A 22,147-nucleotide genomic window follows, 5' to 3' on the forward strand; every position below is an offset into this window, starting at 1 on the left:
CATCTGCAGGCAGCTATGTGTGTGTGTGTGTGGGGAGGGGGGGGTGCTTGCTGTTGCTCAGGGCAGGGGGTTGGGGGTGTGGAGCTGGGTGGTAGTGTTGGGTGGTGGTGAAGAGAGTGGAGGAGGGGAGGTGGACTTGCAGAGTGAACACAATCAGCCCTCTGTTTTCATAAGACTTGTGGTATGTGAGAGCAGAAACAAATGTATTTAATTTAGGCCCTTTTTTTCTCTCGCTGGCCTTCTCCACTAAACCCACTTATGCCCACCTCGGTCTTTCAAAACTGACTTTTTCCCTTCAAGATGCCCCATTGCCTCTTCTGCCAATGTCAGCTACTTTTAGAACATTTAAAAAAAGAAACAATCACCCACTGTGCCTTGTCAGAAAAACAAACAAACTTTGAGGCACACTTTTAGCAGACATACTCAAATTTACTCTTTTGGTGGAGGTAAATATTTATCTGCAGTTACTATAAAAAGAATAGAAAAAGATAATTTGTTTCTGTTTTTGCTGAGAATTTGGGGGGATTACTGTGCTGTGGTATTTGTCCTGTGCAGGGTGTGCGGGGTGCACGCTGGATTATTGCCTCCTAAATGCCTTGGCAGGAAACGCTGTATTATATTGGTAACCAATGCTGTCTCCAGTCAATTTGTGTTCGGTCATAAATGAAAAATGCAGGTCTCACTTGTGTGTCATTGGCGTAGACTTGGACACACACACACCTACACTCTGACACACACACACACACACACACACACACACACACACACACACATATTTGATCGAGCTTTACTGTAAACATCCAGCCAACCTCTGCTAACCACATCGTGTTCTGGAGTTAATTATACAGACGTTTACGGCTGTGAATTTCAATGAAACAAGGCTACTCCCCAAACAAGAATAAAGTTGTGTTCCTGTGCAACTGGACTAACAATGCAACAGGACATAGAAAAGGACGACATCTTTGACATTTGAGGTGTAGCCTGTCTTGACATCAGATCACGCTGACATTAAGTGGAGCAGTTTGTGACAATTGAAAGCAGATCTCCCAGGTATGGGAAACCACATAACTGACTGCACATAATTGACTTGAACAGCTTCGCACCCTCCTCTCTGTCTTTATGAGATGGCCTCGCTCTTACCAGATGCATAATTATTTTCTTGTGTGTCTAATTATACAGTGAGTTTTATATGACCTGCAGTTGTGCTCTGTAACAGAATTACTCACTTATTCCTACGTTTAACCTTAGTGAGACTGAACTGTTTCTTTTACTACGTCTGATTGAAAGTACCTGGAAGTTAGCGAGACAGAATAAGAAGAACAATGCCGGCTTCATATAAAGACTCAACATGAGCTCTAAAGTTGTGGATACAGGAAGCAATAACTCAGGATCATGTCATGCAAAAAGGAAGGAGAAAAAAAAAACCTGATACAAATAATTGCTTGAGTTGCAAAAATGCAAACTCCCGCTGAAGTCGCTGCCGACTCACTGGGACAGAATATTAAAGAAGCTCTTTAGGGGGGTTTATCTTGGCCTTGTATAGTGTTAATGCTGTTTTATTACTGAAACTGCAGTAAATTCACTCCCAGGACTTTTCAAATAAACCCAGTTTGCTGGCTCGCTTGGCCTTGTACAGAATATGCATAAGGCATGTGACACCTTTGCTCATTGACTTTTTTAAAGATTGAGTATTGAAAATACTTTCCAGTAAATGTACACTTAATATGTAGAACAAGAATCACGTTCATATTTTGTAACAGATTACCGACACATACAGTTTCTTCTTCGTCTCCTCTAAGCCCATTGAGGGTCTACTGGTATCCCACGTATGCGACATGTATTTGGAGCTGCGGGCAGAGTGTGTAACCATCTTGGAAATCTTGGAAAAACCTTGTCGTTGTGTTGTTAGGACCTCCCTCGCGCTGCCTCCCCTCTTCACTCTCCCCTCTTCCTCTTTGCACTAATAGTTCTTTTGTGTACAAGAGCATGTTAAGAGGCCAATGAGCCTGGCCTTAATAGGCCACGTTGCCATAGAAACCACAGCACTCTGGATGTTTGACCTCTGACCCAGTTTTTTTTACTGGCTGTGAATAAGAGTGCAGGACGACCAACCAGGTCACAATAGAGGCCCGGCAAACTGAGGGAGTGCCCCTGTCATAGTCACTTAACTTCATTCCTCTATGGGCTAATGGACACTTCAAATGTTGTAGCCATTAGCAGTATGCTATCTCCACTGCAGGACCACAGGCTTCTCAGGGCTAATATAACTTAAAGAGACTACACATGTACATTCACAGGTTCCTGATGTGCTTTTTTTACACATCCAAACACATCTCCACTAATAAAATGTCAGGATCACAAATCCAGGCAGTCTGTTTAGATGATAAATTATTATCCACCAATTACACCCTGACCAAGATACATTTGTAGTTTATTTCTCTTTGTACCTTCTTTTAAGATAGCTTTAATTAATAACTTCCTCCCTGACTAATCTACTTACTTCATAGTGGACTTGATAATAGGACATGGTCCCCATTCAGAAAAATTTGCTGTGGCACAGTAGTGCATTGTGGGTCTGACCAACTGAGCTGCTTGTCGTTTCCCCATCAATTACACACTAATTAGCACAATGACTGCCGAAGTTTGCTTAAGAATTGTCAATGTAATTGCCTCTAATGTTAGTAAACAATGAGCTTTAATGCAAACTCTGAGACAAGGCGGGTCCTACTTATCACATTGTCTTTGTTGTAGAAACTTTAATTGTGTTTCATGCATAGATCAGGTTGAGGTGTCAATGGCCCTGCAGGAGCAGGTGATATCAGCAGAGCAAACCAGGGAGGGACTGTTGTGCAGGGGGCCTGACAGAGCCATTGTCTGGAGTTGCTGTTCATATGGGCAGGGGACGGTAATTAACACCTCAGCCAAACAGCAAGCTGTGCGGCCCATTTGTTTTCTGTTGGGGGGTAAAAGAAAACAATGGGGAGGGGTTCTCCACACAGTAGGTGATTGACATTATCTGCTGGAGCGATCCGTCGAGGCATTCCTGCTGCTTCGCTTTTCAACACAAGTTAGGCGAAGCCATTTCACAAGCGTCTGAGCTGCCACTTTATACATATTGACTCTTTTATTTCTTGTTTGACTTTGTCGGAGTGTTTGCTCTTGACTTGTTGAGTTAATGCAATTCAGCATAAGATGCAATACCATGTCATTTGTTTTAGATAGTAATAGTTAATATGCATATCTGCTGTTTTCCAGAATGAAGAAATGATTTATGCATACTTTTTTGTAGTTTTACACATTTTATAGAATTATAAATATATAAATCAACATTAATAATATTTTTGACTTAAGTTTTTGCAGCCCTGAAGTCGACAGACAGTAGTTAGCAAAGTTTGGGATTTTCGTTCTGTCCCTTTGGCAGAGTGTCTGACTTAGTTTGAAAGCAAATGTCCAGACATCTGTCTCTTCTCCTTGCTCTGATGTTGGCCTGCAGTATGGCACCACACACTTCAGAGATGACAAAGACTCTTGGCTGTGTTTTCCTTCGCTCTGTGAGAGCGATGTAACAATTAGAACCCAGCTCTGGCAGGCCACATGCCCCAGAGCATATGTTGCATTCTCTCTGTTCAAAAAACCAAAGGGCTCCAGTGCAGCTTTTTGGAAAATTTCAGTGGCATCATTGCCACCTTTGTCGCATCTGGGTCCTGTAAAAGTAGCACATTCTACTGATGTCTATTCTGAGTGTTGGAGGCAGCAAGGAGGCCTGGAAGACAATTAGAGAGCTATGAAAATGGATCAGCTAAACTTCACTTTAGTTACACATTTCTTTCAGTAGTCCGTCCGAGTCTATTTACCAGAGCTTCCAGCTCCCATGCTGAAACAGACATTGCTATGGGCCCAACCATATGTCTGTATTTGCTTCTTATAAAATAAGGGCATGTGTAAAGCATCACTAAATGTCCTGCAGTTACATTGATAACAATGTATCTCCTGTCTCCACCTTTTACAACCATTTAATATCACATGTCATAACAATTTGAATCATCCATTTTATGCACTGGCTATCATTCAGCTGTCCTTACTTTTTTTCTTACACTTCCCTTGTGGTCTATTTTTTCCCTGAGAAAGTTTTTGCTGAGGAGCATGGCCCACAATTCCTCACCTTTTGTTTCCCGAAACAACTCATAGACCCAAGCACCCTCCCTCTCTCGCTCTCTCTGTTTGTGAGTGGTGTGCTGCTGTTGTCTGGACTGGGGCTAATGTGACAGTGTGCGGCTGGCATTACCTGGCTGGATGCTTCAGGGAGTGTGTGAACAGTTGCTCCATAGGGCATGCTGGCAATTAAAAGAAAAGTAGGCGCTCAGTAAAAAAAAGTGCCTGGAGGCATGTTCCTCAGTCCTGGCAGAAGCTGTCAAATAAGGGATGGATTGGGTGGGAGAGCCGGGCTGGGCACGGCAGGGCAAGACCAAACGCTCACAATAGCGCTCGTTTCATTTGTGGAAGGACTCATGATTGACATAGATTAGACAGAGAAAACTGCATTGTTTTGGATTTTTTCTCCGGAGAGCAGCATTCATTAGGCGCCATGCACACAGCAGAGTAAAGTTTCAATAGCAGCCTCTAAAAGCAACTGCCTCCTGACAGTTGTATGGACTTGGGCCCATTAGTTGGAACTTACGATTCAGCCTTGAGCAGTATAGTGAAAATGAAGAGGGCTGATGTCAACTCTAAGAATTTCCCCCCTTTTCGAAGGGAAAAAGGGTCCCCTTCCCCCTGCCTCGGTCTCTGTTGGACCCCAGCTGTCAGGAAACAATACCCTCTGCCTGCTCCGACAAACTCATTCCTGAAAATGTTTTTTCTCTCCCTCCTCTCCCTTTCCCCCTCCTGCTATAATGTCTTTTCCATTTTTAAACCACAGCCATCGAAGCTTCCTTCCTCCTTACAAACCCTGAGTGATGAATAAACTTTTAAAAATCAGAACCTGAATGCATGACTCCTCCAGTTTGCTAGTTGGTCATAATTTATCCTGTAACAACTTTTAAAAAGCAGACAAAACATTTAAAAAATGATACTATTTATTATCTTCTCCATTCATCATGTGTTTGCTATGGGTCAACGGCAAACTGTTTGTGCAGAGGAATTCATGAGCGCACCGCTATTTAAATATAAAGGACAGTGTACATTGTAGAACAAAAACAGAGGACGCATGGGGAGATTGTGTAATCGCAACTTCCAGACAGAATTTATAACCCATAATATTTTCCCATGTACAAAAGGCATCTTAAATAATGTACTATGATACCTTTATACATACTACATTGGCCAGGATAAGCAAAATGTTACCTATAATATACAAAACCCTTTTAATTAATTTGAAATTGTACCAGTCCTGAGAGAAAATCCACATGCATGACGAGCTGCTGTGTCCGGTATTTAAACTGATTCATAAACCAGATGGTGGAGCAGTGCTTTTGGAGCTCTGGCTTCATGCTATCTCCATTGCTGGAGGAAGAAAAAAAAAGCTCAGCTTGTTGTATGAAGCAGTAAATCATAAAAGTTCTCCTCGAGTACGCACAGCTCTAACTCTGTTGCACAGCGGCTAAGGAACGGGCAGCGGTAATACGGGGACGGAAATCTTTGTTACGTGAGAAAAAAAAAGAGGGAAAGCAAACACTTACACAAAACCCTTTATGATAACTTTGATACATGTGTGAAAAGTAGTGATACTGAATGGAGGAGGGACCTTTTGGGGGGGTCAAAAGGCCAAACCAATGGAGACGGGAGTTAGCTTCGAGTCCGCAGCTCAACCTCTTTGCTGCTCTGTAAGTGGGGCTTCCTTCCAGCTGTCTCTTCCCACCCGCTCAGCGACGGGCGCCCACAGCTGGCCTCTTGTTTTTCCTTGACAAACGGCAATTTCACAGTCCTCCACCAGTCCGTTGTGTTCACATTGCTCTCCCTACTCTACCCCGTGCCAGAAATCACTGTCTGACTCCAGCAGTGGTGTGCGTCTAGTACAGGTGTCTACTGGAGATGTCTGCAGGCTAGACGCCATTCATACTACTTTTGCATGCTTCAGTTAAGTAGCACGGCAGGGCAATATTTGTGTTGTAAAATAGAGCCTTAGCTTTTATTATTTGGTCTCTCCATCATGTCTTTCTTTCAATGCATTCTGTTAAATCTTATATATTTTGTGTTTTTATTACTGTAGATATTTTCCCTGCCAAATAGTTGGTTCTGTTATAAAATTCTGCTCCTTCTCTGTCACCCGCAGTATCTGCAGATGAAATGGCCTCTTTTGGACGTTCCTGGATCTGCAGGACTAAAAGACTCCCGTTCTCCAACTCCGGGGCATTTGGTAAGTAGACACTCAAAACCAAAAACATTGTTATGATGTAGTGTACCAGGAAAAAAAAAACTGTGTTTGACAAAAAAAGCACCATGGCTGATTGGAGGAGGAAGAAAAAAATGAACAATAATTTCCACATCAAAATTTCACACACCAAATAACTGTGAACACCAGCAGTGTCCCACCACTTTCCCTCCCTTATTTTATGGCACTAATAGGATGTTTCCTCCGGGCTACATCCTACGGGACATTAACTTAATTATCAAACAAATCGTGTTAACTTACTGGGTGAATCAGTTTACTGGCAAATATGCTTTAATCAAACGATCACCATGATGTGGTGATTCACAAAAAACAAGTTATAGTGTGCATGTAAATTGACTGGCTCCCATCCATCCATCCATGCACAGCCTCCTCCTCAACCCCTATAGCACCCGCAGGCAAACTGCTGAACAGCCTGTCTGTCTTTTGCCACAAAAACTCCATAAATCTCTCAAGCTCAAACCTCCTTGTCATTCTTGAACTTTCCCACACAGGTGTGAACTAGTCATCCTGGTGTCTCACTCTGGTTAGACAATGCAGGGCCTCAGCAGACCTGTTTGGTTTGTGGCTTCGCTGAGGGATGTGTGTTTGAGATTGAAAACATTCGATAACATGGGCATCTATCTGGCACCTCACCTGCTTGATTGTATCAGGGCGTTTTTTAGTTTGTGAAGTCATATTAAGCAGTGCACGGAGCAGAAAGCCACTGTCACTACACTGTTGTAAATACAGCTGTTGATACTTGACCTTACATAGCCTGACTAGATGTGCTTGCTGAGTTTGTGGTTGATTTGTTGGATCACATAATTGCAGCGATGCACATGATAAAGTTCTCATTGAGCGCAGTCAATGGGACATTGTTGTGATGGGACGGAGTTTGCTCATGGGAATCCAGGACTGACTTAAGTCTCAATAGAAACCAATTATACTTATTTATTATAATAAATGCTGACCTGGCAGTGACCCTGTTGATTCTTCTGTGAGACACGGCAGCTACTGTGTGAAGTTTTGTTGCAGAAAACATATTCTAAGTAGTTTAGACAATGTGTAATTTTAGAAAAATTTGTGAATCTACAACGTAGGGAGACTTAATTAAGAGAAAAGGTCAAATGAGTGAGTATGATAATAGCAGTTGAATTTAAAGGAAATGAAAGCACATTGACTGAGGTTGAGTTATTTTTCTATTCTGTCCTTCAGTGGTTGCTGCTACTTTTCATGTGGCTGTGTCGGTGCTTTTTTTTTTCTTCTTGGCCTTCATCTCTTTGAACGTCATTAATCCAGAAAAGTCAATACAGAGAGAAACATTGTAGAAGACTGAGAATGTGAGGAATCCAACTGTTTTGTGGGAGAACTGTTCCTCACATCATCGGAATAATAAGTAGCCTTCACCTTTGTCTGCTTAAATATGTACTTTCCTCAAGTTTGCAATGTTTATCTGTTTGTTGTGTGCAATTAAATGTGTTTTAGACACCTTCGTATCTGCACATAGGAACTTACCTATACAGGTTCTACATTGTTGTTAGCATTGAAAGAGGCTTCTTTGTATCTTGGTTTTAAATTAGAGTCCATACTGTGCGCTATTTTATATCATTATACAATTTTTTTTGCAATTCAATAGCACAGCTCTAATATATGTGCAGTCCAATGCCAAAGATTCCAAATGAAACACTTAATTTGGCTGAAAAAGAATATGGGATAACATTAGTATCTCAGAACTGGTGCAACACTTTCATTTTAAAGCAGTACAAAAGGTAGGGAAGTTCATTGAAAGTGTATTATTAGCTTTCAGTATGTGAACTAAAAGAGGAAGTCGCCATGCTTGATCTGGTGACCTGTGACTAGGGGGTCATTTGATTAGTGGTGGGAAACACTAATACCGGGTGCGGTGTACCCTTGGCACGGAGGATAGAGAGCGAAACACCCCGCTGTGGCCTTACCCCCCACTCTGGGCCAGGAGCCCACATGCCCCTCTGGTGTGCTGCTGCTGACAGGGAGCCAGGCTGATTATGTGCTCATTACTCCAGCCGTGGAGAGAGTGGAAGAGTGGGAGGGGAGCAGCAGGCTGGCTCCCCAGGCCTGCAGGCTCCCCAGGCCCCAACTCTGCACTAATGAGAGCAGGGGGAGCGGATGGGCACACATGGGGGGCCAGGGATTACTGCCCAGGGCCAAGAGGAGCCAGAGAGAGAGACCCGAGGAGAGGAGACACCAGCAGGGACTCCTGGAGCAGACCTGTAGTCCTGCAGTCATTCTGCAAGCATGTGTTAAATCTGACATCGTTGTTTTGCTTTTATGATGGACTGTCATGGTTTGGAATATCTGTCAAGATTTGCTTGTAGGCACATGCACATCTTATATTTTTATATACATGTCAACTATTCACAATGTTAGCTTACTGAAAAGGCTTTTGTAGTCGATTAGTTACAGACCTGCTCAGTCAAGTGTCTCTACAGATCAATAAATCATCCACTTGCGAGCCTCCACTTGAATACTATTTTTGGTGAATTATATCATCCCTATCATTCCCAATTCTGGCAATTTGGACCAAGATAAGAGGATGTTAAGTAGAAATCAGAGTGTTTGGTGGATACCAAAGTCCAGGGAAAGACCATGCTGTCACTGTGCAGATTGGGTCCATAAGGCCTGTATGCTAATCAGAGCCTGCTCTGGCCTGAGATCCTCAATTATTCAACAGACAGGTTTGTTTAGCATTCAGTTGGTATTGCTTTTGATAGTAATGGTGGTGCTGGTGTGGTGGGAGCACTGGGAAGACGGGAGCAAGCTTTTCATACACACACATGTACCGTGCACACACAAATACGTTCAGCACCCCAAAGCCCCCACAGAGACCCCTGCACTCTTCATGAATAATACATCAAAGGCGCTGCAGGGCCAGGTGATGCAGTATAGGGAACATGTAGCCCATCAGTAGTGACCGAGCTGGACCGGAGAGGAGAGGAGAGGAGAAGAGAGGATGAGAAGGCGCTGCTGTCTGAATCATGTGTGTCTCGTACTCATCTTCCACAACGCACAGATTCACAGTCATTAATACTCTGCTGATAATGATGTCAAGGCTGCGTACCTTCCTCTCTGAGGTCATTCAGTCACTTGCAGTAATTTGTCCATAATGCCTATTCTCTGCGTCATTACCGACTACACGGACGAGGACTGTTATTTTGGATTAGAAGGAGCTGTGACTCTTTAATGAGGTGGAACTGACCAGAGGTGTCTGTCCCTCAGTAACTTCAGATCACGGTGCACTCAGTGCTCAAATACGGGCTGATCTCCACTTGATAGGGAGAGAACTGCCCTCTTTGTTTCAATATTGTATTAGCGCTGTCTAGAGTAATCAAGTGATTGAGGGATATGGCCCTGTCAGCGTGTCATAAGTCACTTAGTCACAGAATTGTTAAAGTAAATTGAAGTGGTAAGGTTTAGAGCTGCATTCCAGATGCTTTTTGTCTCGCTGCATGTGTTCGGTTCAATCTTCAACTCTCAGGGCTATATGGCACTTTAAGTAAAGATATTAACTGAAAATCTGCTGGGTTTTTTCTCCCATAGAGATACGTATACTTGCTTTAGACCCATATTCTTCCAACAGACCTTTGACTGGGATTCCGTGGAGACTCTCTCGTTTTGCATTAGGCAGTGAACAACTGGGATCCATCATGAAATCAAAGGCTTTGGGAGGATTGAACTGAATACTGATCTGAGGTCTGCAGTCCTGCTGGGCCACTGCAGAGTAAGATCCTTTTCAGAAATGAGAAAAGGAACCAGTGCTTTGATTCCATCCAAACTCTGAAATGAAGAAAATTTAGGATTTAGAATTGATGACTGTCAGTTCACAAATATTTATTACCACACTAGTTCCCAGTCCATGTTTGTGTATATTTATGCAGTGTGGATTGTGTTAAGAGCTCTCTCAATTTATCTAATTACCACTGGGGATATTCACTCCAGTAATATGACGCCGCTCTGCTCTGTATTATTTTAAGCTAGAATATTACTCCCATTGACCCATTCAGAGTCGCTCACCAGACGCAAAGCACACGTTGTCTGTGATGAATGGCATAGTTTGGAGTGGTTGATTTTAAAGACATACGACACGGTCAGTCCCCTCTCACGTCTGCTTCCTGTTGGCGTTGACAAACAAGGCTTGGATTTCTCAGCATGCCTGGCATTCTTTTCACCCTGTCTTTCCTGGAGTTTTGAAAGGCCTCTGAGCCTCCCACCCAGAATCACCGAGCATAAAGACACACAAAGCTGCGGGGTTATTCAGTTTGTTCTAAGCTCTCTTCCCCATCGGCTGTTTGCCTAGTAATTCAATTCAGATGTGCAGGATCCAAAAACATGTTTGCTTGAATGAAATCCACCCCTCCACCCACACTGACCAAGGACTGTGCTTTTCTTAGCGCCGTTCCAAGTTGGACAGCCAAGCAAGGTACTGCCACCTCGGCCTTTTTAGCTTTAAACCCTTAAGAGACAGACATCTTTTCTCTGCACCGGCTCAGCAACTTTTTGCTGTTTTTTTTTACCCTTTACACCTTCCTGTTACTATGTCCAATCCAAAGACCAGTTCTGGGTGTTTTCACTTGCTCGCTGAGAGGTATGCACCACTGCAGACCTGTTTGCAACAAGCACGTCTATGTAAAGAGCATGATTTCTGTCTGCCGATGTAGATACCATCTGGTTCCAGGTTGCCCTTTATCCGTCCTATCACGTAGATGTTGTTTATATTTAAAACACGGCTCATGTTCCTTGTGGTTTCCTTATTACACTTTGCTTGTGGATCATGAAACCAGACGTATGAAGCTTTCATGGGCAAGAGGAATATTACCTCTACACATAAAGCGAAGTGAAAGAAGGCATTGATTCCTTCGTGTTTGGTTTAATTCATGATAGAGCCATTAGTCTAGTTTTTCAATTTCACAAAACCACATGTTACGCTCTCAGAATGTAATACATTTACATTTGTTCAAAAACATATGCAGATTTTGATTTATAAAAAAAAATCTGATTTAAGAAGAGGAACTTGCTTGATAAAATAGCCATCTTTATTCCTCACGGAGACAGTCTGGCAGATCGGATACAGTTCAGAATAGTTTTGCATATGTGCAACCTGCATACTCCATTTTTCTCCACATTTTGTGGGGCTGCTGAACTGAAAGACAACCCGAAGTTAAAACTAGTGCCTTCAAACTTAGAAATATGTGTAGAGCACACGATTGGTGTATTCCAGGATATGAATAATGAATAGGCATCATTTCAAATTCTCACTGAAGTGCTTCCCAAAATGTGTTGGCACCCAGGTCTAGAGGTCTCAAACAGCCCTCACAATATATGGAGAATTCAGGCATATTGTACATTAAGTAGAACAACAAAGCACAACTCAAATATACATGACATGTGGGACATGGGATTTCAACCTAGCAGGTCAACACTATTTCTGCCATGAAGCTTCATCAAAGTCTTCTCTGTGTTGTGTGAAATTGTGTTCTTTGTGCATCTTCATAATATGCATTGACCTTATATGCTCTTAAGTCTGGACAAACCCCAACAAGTCCAGAGCAAAGTGATCTTAATATAGCCATGTTTAACACCAGTAAATATTTTCCTCACTCCATCTGGCATTAACAGAATCAAAGCGTGCTTTAGGCACTGGAGAAACCAATTTGCTGAAGCTTTAAAAGGAGGAAAAAGGTTGGACCTTCCTCTTAAAAAGAAAAAAAAAGTGGCGGAAAAAAAAGCAAAGATTTGGAACAATTCTTAGCATCGTGAAGCAAGAGAGTGTACAGAAGTCTCAATGCAAACCTTGTTCCCTAGCAGACCACGTTGGAGAGAGACGAGAGGTTGAGAAGGGGGTGGGGAGGGATATTGAAGAAAGGTTAGCCTGGAGGAACAAGACTCCTTTCTCCCCCCCACCCCCTCCACCCCTTGACCCTCCCATGTGACAAGTTGAGCCAACAAGTGCTCTATTCAGCCAGGCAGCCAGGGGAAATGACTGCGAGGCTGAGCGCTGCCTAATGAAAGTAGAGACGCTGGTTATTATTATTGTCTTCATTATCCTCCTCGTAGCTACAATACCGGCCAGATCTCGGCTAGTTTCTGTGCATTGGGTGTTGTTAAAACAGCTAAAAGATCCACGCTGCATGTAGAAGGAAGTTCCATCTTTCTCTTCTTCACCCCGTATCTCAAGTTATACAGAACTTTCAGTGTTTTTCCTACATCAGGGTCATCTGCAGTCTAACGTGGCAGTTTAATCCACCCATGGGCGTCTGTGTCTTCCCATCAAGGGACTGCTGTGGGACAGAGTGGGAGATGCTGTCTCCACTTGTTTATGGGTATTTAGTTTACCTTCGCCTGGTAGTGTTTGTTTGGGGATCACTGGTGTGACTTTTGGACTTGGTAGCACCGTTGTTTTTCTTGTTGGACTGAACAAACAGTTCTCTCCTCAGCTAAATGACCATAATGGTCTTGGCATGTGCCTGCAGGGCTTTTTAGTGTTCCTTGGTGCTGGTCCAGATTGCATCACAGGGCCGGTCACACGCACAGACTGATGTTATGTTTACCGTAGAGGGCATTCACACATGATGGCCTATTTACTGCATGCATTTCTGTTGAACAATGGGAAACTGAATTCATGTGCGGTATACACTGTGGGATCATTATATGCTTGTTTCAGCCACAAGCATAATAGGATGGATTACATTCACTATCTTTTAAATGTTATGCGTCAGACCCTTGTTTCACATTTGTAGCCTCCTGCTCATAACTTATTTGTGTCTCTTCTTCTCTTGTTTCTTTTCGTCATCAACAGTCCAACAAAGTCCCAGTGGTGCAGCATGCCCACCATGTCCACCCACTGACACCCCTCATCACCTACAGCAATGAACACTTCTCCCCCGGCACACCGCCGTCACACCTCTCCCCGGAGATCCTCGACCCAAAGACAGGTAATTTATTATAGATGGACATTGATTCACTTCACTGTACACTGTAGATGTTAACGTGATATTCCACATAAAACCTGTCAGTAGTCCTAAAATGTGGCTGCAAAAAAATGGCTGCAGTCAGCTTAAAGCCATGTATTCAATAGTGAACACTTGTCGCAGTTGAAAAGAAGTATCGAAACATCCACCGAAACCAGGATGCCTGCACTGTAATGGGCCCAAACAAAGGCTAATGAGCTTGACAGGGTCATGACGTTTGAAAAGGAAACGGCATGTTAAGACACACTTAGGGGGGGAAAAATGGTTTTAGTTTGGAAAGTACTGAGCAAGTTTCTATGGACATTTTGTCTTTTTTTCCACCTTGAAAACTGATCCTATTGGAAACACCAAAATTAATTCACCACAGCTGCTTTACTCTGAAGGCAGATTGATTTTGGGTGGAATATCAAGAGTATAACAATTATTTTCAGATATGTTGAATATTGTTTTAAATATCCCTACGTAAAGAGCATGTCACCTCAGCAGGTATTCACTGCATTGTTAAAGCATGTTTCTTATCTGCAGGTATTCCTCGGACACCTCACCCGTCAGAGCTCTCTCCATACTACCCGCTGTCTCCAGGTGCTGTTGGCTCCATCGCACACCCTCTGGGCTGGTTCATGCAACAGTAAGTCACTTTTATTTACAGCTGTCCACTCAGCCAGATGTGTTTTGCTCTTAGTTACAAATCGCTGATGCTGGCAAATCAACTCTGTGGCCAACTACTTGAGCTGAGTTAAGATTTAGGTTAGTTTGATAAACTTCAAGTCAAGAATAAAATGATGACAAGGACACCATTTCTTAAATGTTTGTTTAAAGTGAAGTCTGATTTGTATGCCCTGTTGTCTAAGTGCAGGAGCGCCATATCTGTACACTAGCATTTTTTTTTTTACATTTGAGTCCACCAGGAGGAATTTACGAACATTTATGAGTTCTACTACGGCTCTCGTAATCAATTGCAACGGCGCTGTTCCACAAGCAGGGGATTTGAGTTGATGAGTAGAGGATTAGTGCTGGTGGGTTAGCTGTCAGCTGTGTTTGATCCGCACCTCACTCTGTCTCCCTCTGTCTCTCAGGCAGGGCCAGCCCATGTACTCCATCCCTCCGGGGGGATTCCGTCACCCCTATCCAGCGCTTGCGATGAATGCATCCATGTCCAGGTGAGCGGATCATGTTCGGCAACACCCCCACCCTCCCAAAGGGAGACATCTAATATCTGCTGCTTCCATGACATGCTGTAATCACATTTCTCTTGCTCTCTATGCCAGCCTTTTTAAACAATTGCTTACAGAAATGGCTGGTGTGCACCTTTAAACTCCAATTGTCTACATTGTTAAACTATTTTGGCAACACTTTTCAGAAATAGCAGAAATCTTATTTTGAATAAAACACTTGCAGTTGTGTCAGGACTGCAAAGGGATATGAGGTCTAAGTCTATCACAGACAAGTTCAGCTTCTTAAATAGAGGGAAGGCATTATTGGCATTCAGCACTCTACTCCTGTCTTTTTTCTATGAGCTAAACTTCTGTGGTCAAGCCAATGTTCTGAGCCGCCCCACAACACTCACACACACCGCAGAGATGAAAGGGCAGAGAATCAATAACGACAAATCAAAGCTCATCTGAACCTACAAGTCAAATCAGACTAAACTCTCTGACCCACTTTCAAAATGGGAAAGATTTGTAGCGAGCCTTCCGGTGTTCATGTGAGATAAAATATTCAGAAAGAGAGTTTCATTCGGAGACGGACTCAACAATCAAAACACACCTCACCGTTACTGTATTTCATTTATTATCTGTTATTTTTACTTTCAAATTGGGATTTTGCAATAAAAATGAAACAAATAAGAGTAAAAGTAAGAAAAATATCGAATGACAACAACAAACTTTAGGAAATGTAAATATGACTGCATTGCATTAATGCGAATGGAAGTATTATTTACAAAATGTGGAGCTTGAGTGCATGCCATCACTTGGAGCAGCAAGGAGATATTCATCAGGGACTATGTGGGATGTTTACAGAGTTAGTCAGTATAGGTTTATTACCGAGGGGACGATATGGCACCTCCTTGTTTATACAGCATGAATTATTAAGTGGCTCATAGAAAACATTTAAAATAAAGCAACACATCAGTTCTTAATAACAGATATATTATACACGTTTATTTTTTTTACCCTTTACTTTAGGTCAGAAATTATATTCAGTCAGAGAGTAAATATTGAATGAGGATTCAGCTTTGAACTATTTTTCTGTGTGAGCATTTTCAACCTGGACTCCAAAGTTACATTTGCAACAGTTAAAAAAGTCTCTCTATATATTAAGACTGGGTTGGTCCACACAGAGTATCTTAAGGTGGAACTGATGACTCTGGACTGAGAGTACAAGGCTATATTGTGCTTGGTCTCTCATGACTGTGGGACATGTTCAAATAGAGGAATTTTCCAATCTAACATTAAATAGAGTGTAAGATAGAGGGACATGGGGCGTAATCCCCCCCTTGTCCATTACACTGTTCCATTGTATTAACAATTGGAAATAGAGAGAGACACTGTGAAGGTGTTCTGTGCGGACGGCTGTCAGAGCGCTCCCTGGTACGTGGTAAGGAAAGTGGTTTCAGGTGTCACGGCCATGCTGTTACCCGGGCAACAACACACTCCACTTTTCTCCAGCCATTGCTGAATAAAGGGGCTTTTGAAAAAGTCTCTAATTCAACCAAAAGCAAGCATGTAACTCATTGTGTGTATGAATTTAGTCTAGACGGACACAGTGGGCACCGTGAATTTCCCCCGGAGGTTAAGGCAGGGCGATTATGTGCCAAGTTAGCTGAACCTCTTCTTGTCAGGTTAACAGAGGTTTGCTGTTGAACCAGAATCTTAAAATGTTGAATCCTGTTGCCCTCACAGCTTGGTGTCCAGCCGCTTCTCCCCTCACATGGTGACCAGTCCGCACGGCCTCCACCAGACCGGCATTCCCCATCCCGCCATCGTCTCTCCGGCGATCAAACAGGAGCCCAGTGACATGAGCCCCTCAATGCATGCGTAAGAACGTTTAAAATAAAGTCTTTAATTGTATCAAAACCTATTTGCGTTGTGCACAATATTTCCCCTTGTTGGCTATAATTCACAAGCATCTCTCTACCCCTCACGGTTTATTAACAGCATATTTTTCCATGTTTCGGATTAGCAGGAAATCCCCCGTTCCTCCCAAGAAAGAAGAGGACAAGAGGCCTCATATCAAGAAACCTCTGAATGCTTTCATGCTGTATATGAAGGAGATGAGAGCCAAAGTAGTGGCAGAGTGCACTCTGAAAGAGAGCGCTGCCATCAACCAGATCCTTGGAAGACGGGTAAGTAGCATAGATGGGCATGTGAGTTTACAACTCTCTGTGTGTTTTAGCAATCCTTTGATATCTTCTGTCTTCTCTATTTTTCTCTGCAGTGGCATTCCCTGTCAAGAGAGGAACAAGCCAAATACTACGAGCTGGCCAGAAAAGAGAGGCAACTCCACTCCCAGCTCTATCCAGGGTGGTCAGCAAGAGATAACTATGTGAGTCGCACATTTCCATGATCAACTCTTCTATTAATAAGTAGTGGAAGTTAGAAACAAGCCCCTTTTTCTCGCCAGGCTGGGTCAAATGTTACTCAGTTAATTACAGTAATCACACGTTCGTACTTATAAATCAATGTCATTGAGGACTTTACGTTCCCCATGAAAACTGTTTTTAACAGCATTGTTTTGTCTGCTTAGGGAAAGAGGAAAAAGAGGAAGAGGGACAATAAACCCGACTCAAAACCAGAAGGTAAGGTGCCTTTTCTTTCCGACCGCCTTTATTTTGATTTCTTCTTCACAAACTGGAAAGTGCCACCTGCTACACTGAACCTTTATTCTATTATTTGAATCTACCTTTTATGCATGAATTCTTTTCACCACTAACACCTACTAACGTTTTCCCTGCTTCTATACTTTGACAAGCAGCTTTTGAGGTTCAATGCTAATAGGCAGGTATGTCTGTTGTTGTGCAACCAAACAACTGCTGTCATTTTCCCAAAATTAAGAGAGCTTTCCACACAGCTTTGCACATATTGGTGTAGTGTGTCCTGTTCTTCTTTGGCATCATGAAGGCATCCCATCTGAATATGTTTAACATCGTGTTTCACTCACTGAGATGCAATGTGTTTTCAAGTCGAATTTCCCAACTTTCACTGCCATCGTCTTCACTGTCTTGGTAATCACTTGTTCACTTCTGTCAGCGGCAGCATTGAGGGACATGAACCAGATTTGAAGCCAACAGGAAATCCATAATTCAGCTTCCTCACTTCTCTTTTGTTTCCGCCAGACTTTTCGATAAGAAGCAAGAAGCAGTGCGTGCAGTACCTGCCCTCGGACAAGATGTGTGACAGCCCAGCGTCGTCCCACAGCAGCATGCTGGACTCACCGGCCACTCCCTCTGCAGCCTTGGCCTCCCCGGCTGCGCCTGCCGCCACTCACTCCGAGCAGGCACAGCCGTTATCGCTCACCACCAAACCGGAGGGACGCATGCACCACCACTTCTCCCTACATGGGAAGGCTTCTGGATCCACATCTTCTTCTTCCTCCTCCTCCTCCTCTTCCTCCTCCTCCCACACCCACCACTCAATCCCAATTGGTACTTCAGGTAGCCACTCGACCACACCCATCCTCACCCGGCCAATCCCCTTCACCTCTCTGCACCCCTCCATGCTCTCCCCCCCTTCCCCTTTCCATCAGGCAGCCCTTCACTCCCATCATGCCTTGTTCCAGTCGCAGCCCCTCTCCTTGGTTACCAAACCAACTGAATGAATTTGCAAAGGCAATTTTCTCCCATTTATTGTGCTGTATATTGCTTTTCTTTACAATAGGTATTAGAACAGCTTTTTTTCTAAATAATGAAAAGGAAGAAATATTATTGGTCAATATTTGACTATCTCCTTTTCTACAACTCTGAATGAAAACAAAATGTATTTTTTGTAAAGTTTACTGCAGAACTGGTTTCTTTTTGATGCATTTATCCAATGAACCTCTTGTATAAAAGAACCAATGTACATAACGTTTCTTTATAAAAACAAAAAGGAACAAAAACATGTTTTCTTTTTAGCCAAAACCTGATTAATGTTAGTATTAAGTTTAAGTCATAGTACTGGCCAATAATTGCAGCCCCCTTTTCGATTCACAAGTCTGTGCCCCTTTCTTTGACATGTTAAATAAACATTTGAAATTGTTTCTTAAAATAAATGTCTCTTTTTGTATTTTTGTGTTCTGTCAACCCATGTTTTTCTCATTTCATAGGAAGGTTTCTTTAACAAGGTAATGTGGTTTAGATTAATATTCTCATACTAGGGACCACAGTGCATAACAAGTCGATAACAGCTTTATGTAGGTGTTACAAATGTAGATTTAATGAGCAGAATAATTTACAGCCACACTCAAATTGAATGAGAGTCCATAACACACCTGCCATATTTAGTATTGTGTTCTCCTTTATTTCTGTAAAGAACATCTTCATAAAAACCTTGCTGATGGTGGGAGGGAGTTTAATGATTAATAAAGCAGAATTAGGCTAACCACACTGGAAAATGAGCGCCTGAACCAGAGTAACAAAATTTAAAGCCCAAAATAAATTCAAATAAAAAAATAATAGACGTCTGCTCCCTCTCGGAATATAGCGTCCCACAACAATGACAAAAAAGCAGGTCAGCCTCATCCCAGCACACTAAACTCGGATTGGGTTCCCGGTTCCTCTTGCACTTTTACTGCATCTTTATTCACCGTTTGGCACACTGCTTAGGATTTAATTAACTCAGAGGTAATGGGATGGAGCCCTAGGGACCTCATTAGGCATTTCAATTAGGGAAAAATACACAAGGTAGGTTACAGTTTTTGGTGGCTTTGGATATGAGGAACAGTGCCAGGGAAGGACCAATTATGTCAGAGCAGGGAGTGGGGGGTACTTTTCAACAGTATTTGCGCTGATTGGAACGTTCAGTATATTTATTTTACGAGTGAAGATACATTTCTAGAGAGTGCACCATCAGGCACATTGGAGCAATAGGGCAGTCTGGGTTAATTGGTTTTAAGCTTCGGTCCCACAAAAATGATTTCAACTTTGTTATAAATATCTGGGATTTTACTGAGATTTAGTGAGCAGATAATATTCATCATTACCTCTATTTCTAAAACTACAGGAAGGTAGGCTGAGGATGTGTTTCAGTTTATCCCCGTAGAGGCACCACACTGTCAAGTCTTCCCCGCTCTGTTTTAAGCCATCATTAGCCATAATAAATCTTTGCTTATTTGCCGTTCTATCTTACATCATTCCAGGCACAAACCACAGAGTCTCTGGTGCCACGGCTGCCTGCTCCGAATCACTTCACCAATCTGTCAGTGAAATTACAGGTAATGAGTTGTCAAAATAGCCAGCAAATCTGTCTCCTCGAGGCTATACATCCAATGCAATGTTCCATTCTCCTAAGACAGTACCCGTATTATGAAACTCGGCCCCCATGTGAATGGTGCTGGTTTTTCAAGTTTGTTCCTCTATTAAATACATTCCTGTGCTTGCTTCTTTTTTTTAAATCTTGTGCATGTGTTTTATCATATTGAAGGAAATCCCTGTATTATTCTAATAATACAATTTGATCAATAAAATATAATACATAACAGATGAGCGAGTAGGATTTTAAAATATGGGCATTTTGCTCAGTTTTAACACAATATATATTTGAAACAGAATAAAAGGTACAACGCTTAAAGTTCCCATGCGCCACCGTAGCACGCCACTGTTTATCTCTAATAACGTATCTGGTTTCTGCTCCACTCAACATCTGCCATGTAAGCACGAGGTCAGATTTAATACATGTTAATTTTTGCTCATTAAATTCTTCCAATCTCTTGCCAAGGTTCTTTTCTGGGCCTTCCTTTGATCTTGAATTTATTCCAGGTTAACCCTTTGATAGTTCACATGTGGAGTAATATTGCACAGAGTACTGTCATTTAATAAGTCACAATTTTTTTTTACATTTTTTTTATTTATTGCAACACTTTAAATAAAACAGAAACGCACACCTGAGAGCACCCTTTACTCATGCACACAAGGAACAAAGGCTGACCGTGATAAATTCATATAATTGTGTTCTTTAGGTAACAAGTATACAGAAAACTCATCACAAAAGAATGGTATATCTTCTATTGACTCATGACCTTATATTTCCATTAATAACAGGATGCTGTGTTTGCTTCACATGTGGTTTCCCAAGGGGATATTAATTGATTGTTTCTGTAACATTCACTGAGCTTAGCAACACTCAGCTGGTGCCTTTGTGAAGGTATAGCTGGCTGTGAGCTTAAGAACCTCCTTAATGTATTATTCATACCCATTTGACCTTAAAGATGGAAATGCAAATGACTGTAAGAATGAGAGAGATCATCGGACTTTTCAAATGTCAAATAGCCTGCCACAATTAAGACATATTCATTACAAGAACCCACAGGTCCCCAACACCCAACTGAGATGTAAAACACCTCCAATTAACATCTCATCTCTTATATTCCTGTAAACCTTCACATCTAATCCCTATAATATTATTACATATTACTTGTGGTGCTCACCGGCAAAGTTCAGTGACTTTATGACAATTATTTTTACTTAATGGTATTTCACTCTCTCAAATAAATATAGTTTTTAAATCATTAAAATATATCATATAATTAAACCCTCACAATACATGCACATTAAGTTAAGCAATCTGTTGTCATGAGTAATCTGTTGTCAAAGTTTCATAGTTTCACAGTTTTCTTTTTCAGTTGCAGTGTATATCAATACTGCCATCTGCTGATAAGGTCAAATACTGACAATCACCTCAGTGGAGTGAATCCGTATCGTGTCCGCACCTCGTCTGTTGGTGGCAGTAATACCACAAATGTATCTACTCCACTCCTTCTGGTGGATCACTAGGAGGACAAAAAGTGCCAAATTAAATAAAATGATAATTACAATTAGTATTATTGTTGGTAAATATTTGGTATTATTATTGTAATTAAAATGTAATTAAAATATCTATCTGCTGTACATGCATGCAATCTAACTTTACAAGTCCAGGTCAGCCGTGTACAATGGGGTGCAAGTACAATAGGAGGATGTCGGCTTCACATACAGAAGCATCTGTAGCTGAATCTTGCCTAAATATTTAGTCTCCTTTTCTTTCCATATGTGCCGGACAAATCAAACGAAACAATGCAGCTGTGGAAGTCAAGTCCTATCTCCCACTGAGGGCCAAGATTAAAACACAAATAGCTCAAACCAAACAAACATGCATGTTTTTATTCTTTAAATGTATACACAGAGATTTATGAAGGTATGAAGGAAAGGTACAGTAGAAGTTTTTGAAAAGGGGAAGGGGACAGATATGATGTTTTCTAGCTGAGTGTACGGCTGGATCCAACCCTTCAATGACAGAAAAAAGTGCAACTTTAAGTGTAACCCAATGACATGTATCATATCTGCAACACTAAATATGTGAGGATTTTTCATTCATTGGCGGATATGAGGGCTGTCATCAGGGAATCTGGTCAGATGATGTCTTGTTGTTGCTAAACTGCTCGATCCAGGGTTCCAGGGTCAGGGAGTTCACCTGGTGTCACCTGATTGAGACCTGAGAGCTGCACTGCCAAACAACTGAATTTGAACGTATGATGGTTGTGATAAATTACATTGAACATTTAAATCTGATTGAAACTTGAAAATGTAACTTCAATTTTG

The 22,147-nt window shown here is 42.0% G+C and overlaps 1 protein-coding gene across 1 annotated transcript in view; it reads left to right on the forward strand.

Annotated features, from left to right (window-relative positions):
- Positions 1-18,606, forward strand: part of tcf7l1b (transcription factor 7 like 1b) — a gene marked incomplete at its 5' end in the record, with an annotated part of 30,151 nt that extends 11,545 nt beyond the window's left edge. The window contains 9 exons of the mRNA XM_079222564.1: positions 6,272-6,355; positions 13,203-13,338; positions 13,900-14,002; positions 14,451-14,534; positions 16,278-16,412; positions 16,561-16,720; positions 16,813-16,920; positions 17,122-17,173; positions 17,711-18,606. Coding sequence (XP_079078690.1) covers positions 6,272-6,355; positions 13,203-13,338; positions 13,900-14,002; positions 14,451-14,534; positions 16,278-16,412; positions 16,561-16,720; positions 16,813-16,920; positions 17,122-17,173; positions 17,711-18,192 — 1,344 coding nt within the window. The 3' untranslated portion in view covers positions 18,193-18,606. The remainder of the gene's footprint in view (positions 1-6,271; positions 6,356-13,202; positions 13,339-13,899; positions 14,003-14,450; positions 14,535-16,277; positions 16,413-16,560; positions 16,721-16,812; positions 16,921-17,121; positions 17,174-17,710) is intronic.
- Between the last annotated feature and the right edge of the window lie 3,541 nt (positions 18,607-22,147).

Source organism: Taurulus bubalis (assembly GCF_910589615.1).
Source record: "Taurulus bubalis genome assembly, chromosome: 8".
NCBI classification, from domain to species: Eukaryota; Metazoa; Chordata; class Actinopteri; order Perciformes; family Cottidae; genus Taurulus; species Taurulus bubalis.